The sequence below is a fragment of the Primulina tabacum genome, chromosome 13 (genome assembly GCF_025594145.1).
Source record: "Primulina tabacum isolate GXHZ01 chromosome 13, ASM2559414v2, whole genome shotgun sequence".
NCBI classification, from domain to species: domain Eukaryota; kingdom Viridiplantae; phylum Streptophyta; class Magnoliopsida; order Lamiales; family Gesneriaceae; genus Primulina; species Primulina tabacum.
The window spans coordinates 3,525,483-3,528,176 of NC_134562.1; the positions used below are offsets into that span (position 1 = coordinate 3,525,483).

Below are 2,694 nucleotides of genomic sequence, written 5' to 3' on the forward strand. Positions count from 1 at the left end.
TAGACCTGGTCCAAGTAGAACTAGCCGAGGTTGAAAAGCCCTTACTAATCAATCCGAGGCGGCCAAACTGGAGGTGAAGGCGGCCAGGGGAGAGGCGGAATCCTCCCGGGTCCGGGCTGAAGAGGCGACTGCTGCCTTGGAACTTCTAAAGGCTTCCCAAGAGGATAAAATGGCCCAGTTCTTAAAGTATAAGGAGTTTAAAAAGATGGTGGCTGACAAGGTCTTCGTCTACTTTGACCTGGGCTTTAACAAATGCCTAGAACAATTCCAGGAGGTGGGCCTCGTTCCATCAGATCGGGAGGACTTCTCGGATTCAGAGAAGGCTGTTGCATCCCTCCCGGAGGATGAGGAGGAGGAGGAAAACAAGCAAGATAGAATAGATTTTTGATTTCCTTCCTGGGCTTCCAGGCACCATGTAAATTATTTTCTGAATTAATGAAAAATACTCTGTTTTTCCTCCCTTGTGTTTGATAACTGTGTTAAAATATTCTCAAAGTGTTGTAAATATCTTGATATCATTCGAACATCCTTGTAAATTTTTAGGTAACTTTCACCAAGCTTATAAATGAATGGGATACAATTCTTCGGGTTTGATAAATAATTAGTCTTAGTAGATAACCGAGGTGCGGGTTCCCGGACCAGAGTACGGGTCCCTGGACTTTAGGAGATAACCGGGGTACGGGTCCTCAGGCCAGGGTACGCGGGCGAGGGTACAGGTCCCTGGACTTTAGGAGATAACCGGGGTACGGGTCTCCGGGTCAAGGTACGGGTCCCTGGACTTTAGGAGATAACCGGGGTACGGGTCCTCGGGCCAGGGTACGGGTCCCTGGACTTTAAGAGATAACCGAGATACGGGTCCCCGGGCCAGGGTACGGGTCCCTGGACTTTGTGAGACCTTGTTCTGAATAATTTCTCTATTGAATACACAAATAACATATACAATCCTTTAAACATAATATTTCTTCAAATGAAATGCATTCCAAGGCTTTTGAAGGGTGTGTCCCTGAGAGTCTTCCAGATAATAAGCCGCTCCCGAACTAACTTTCTGAATTACTTTAAAAGGTCCTTCCCAACGTGCCTCTAATTTCCCCACATCACCTACTGGCTTCACCTTTTTCATAACTAGATCTCCTACTTGGAAATTTCATGCTCGAACATGCTTGTTATAGGGTTTTATCACTCGGCTTCGATAAGCTTCCATTCGAATGGCTGCCCGATCTCTTTTTTCTTCAACCAAGTCAAGCTCAAGGGCCCGGATTTGATCATTGCAACTCGGGTAAGATTCCACCCGAGCAGATGACTGTCCGATCTCCACAGGTAGGACTGCTTCTGATCCATAAACTAGGCTGTAAGAAGTCTTCCGGGTGATTGTTCGAGGTGTAGCCCTATATGCCCACAGTATACTCGGTAATTCTTCCACCCAGTCCTTACCTTTTCCATGAAGTCGGGCTTTTAACGCATATACAATGATCCTGTTGGTTACCTCAGTCTGGCCATTGGCTTGTGGGTAGGCTACTGAGGTGAAAGATTGGATGATCTTCATTTCTTTGACACCAAGATGTGATTTTCTTCCCCTGGAATTGCCTCCCATTATCTAAAATTAATCTTCTTGGGATGCCGAATCTGCAAACAATATTCTTTCAGAGAAATTTCATCACCTCTTCCTTAGTAATTCTAGCCAAAGGTTCAGCCTCCACCCATTTAGAGAAATAATCCACAGCTACAAGAAGGAATTTTTTCTGTGCATGGGCTGTAGGAAAGGGACCCACAATATCCATGTTCCATTGATCAAAGGGACATGATGCTGAAATAGGTTGCATACCAGTAGTTGGTCTGTGTTGAAAATTAGAATGATACTGGCAACCCTTACATGTTCGGACAAGTTGAATAGCATCTTGATTTACCTGGGGCCACCAGAATCCAGCTAATATCACTCTCCGAGCCAAGGCAGTTCCACCAAGATGTTCACTAGAGCATCCCTCGTGAATTTCTCGGAAGATATACTCCACTTCATTTTCTGATAAGCATTTGAGCAAAAGGCCCTAGTATGATCTCCTATATAAAACATTATTCAAAAGGACGAACCTTGGTGCTTGTTTTCTGATTTTCAAGGCTTGAGCCCGGTCGTCCGGGAGCTTGGCATGGATCATGTACTCGATCAAAGGGGTCATCCACGAATCATTCTGAGTGGCGGGCATATTTTCATTAATAGAGAGAACCAATCGGGTAAAGCATAGAACTTCCCGGCTGTTAACATCTGTCAGGGAAGCAGCCATTTTGGATAGGGTGTCGGCTTCCTCGTTTTCTTCTCTGGGAATTTGCTCGATACTCCAATCAACGAAAGATGCTACCCGGGCTGTGATGAGACCCAAGTATTTAAACATTTTTTCATCTTTGACTTCATATATTTCCTTGACATGTTGGGTGACTAATTGAGAATCAGAATAAATAATGACCCGAGTAGCTCCGACTTCTCGGGCAGCTTGCAATCCAGCCAGAACAGCTTCATACTCAGCTTCATTATTGGTGACTCGGGAATCTATCCTCAGAGCTAATTTGACCTTCTCCCCTGATTGTGCGATCAAAACCACCCCAACTCCACATCCTGATAAATTTGATGCACCATCGACAAAAACTCTCCAAACTTCCTCCTCTCCCGGCTGAATCATTTCTATCAAAAAGTCTGTCAAGGCC

The 2,694-nt window shown here is 45.1% G+C and overlaps 1 protein-coding gene across 1 annotated transcript; it reads right to left on the reverse strand.

Annotated features, from left to right (window-relative positions):
- Nucleotides 1-1,144: 1,144 nt before the first annotated feature.
- Nucleotides 1,145-1,591, reverse strand: LOC142521790 (uncharacterized). The gene has a single exon (XM_075624974.1). The coding sequence runs from the start codon at nucleotides 1,589-1,591 to the stop codon at nucleotides 1,145-1,147; it is 447 nt and encodes a 148-aa protein (XP_075481089.1).
- Between the last annotated feature and the right edge of the window lie 1,103 nt (nucleotides 1,592-2,694).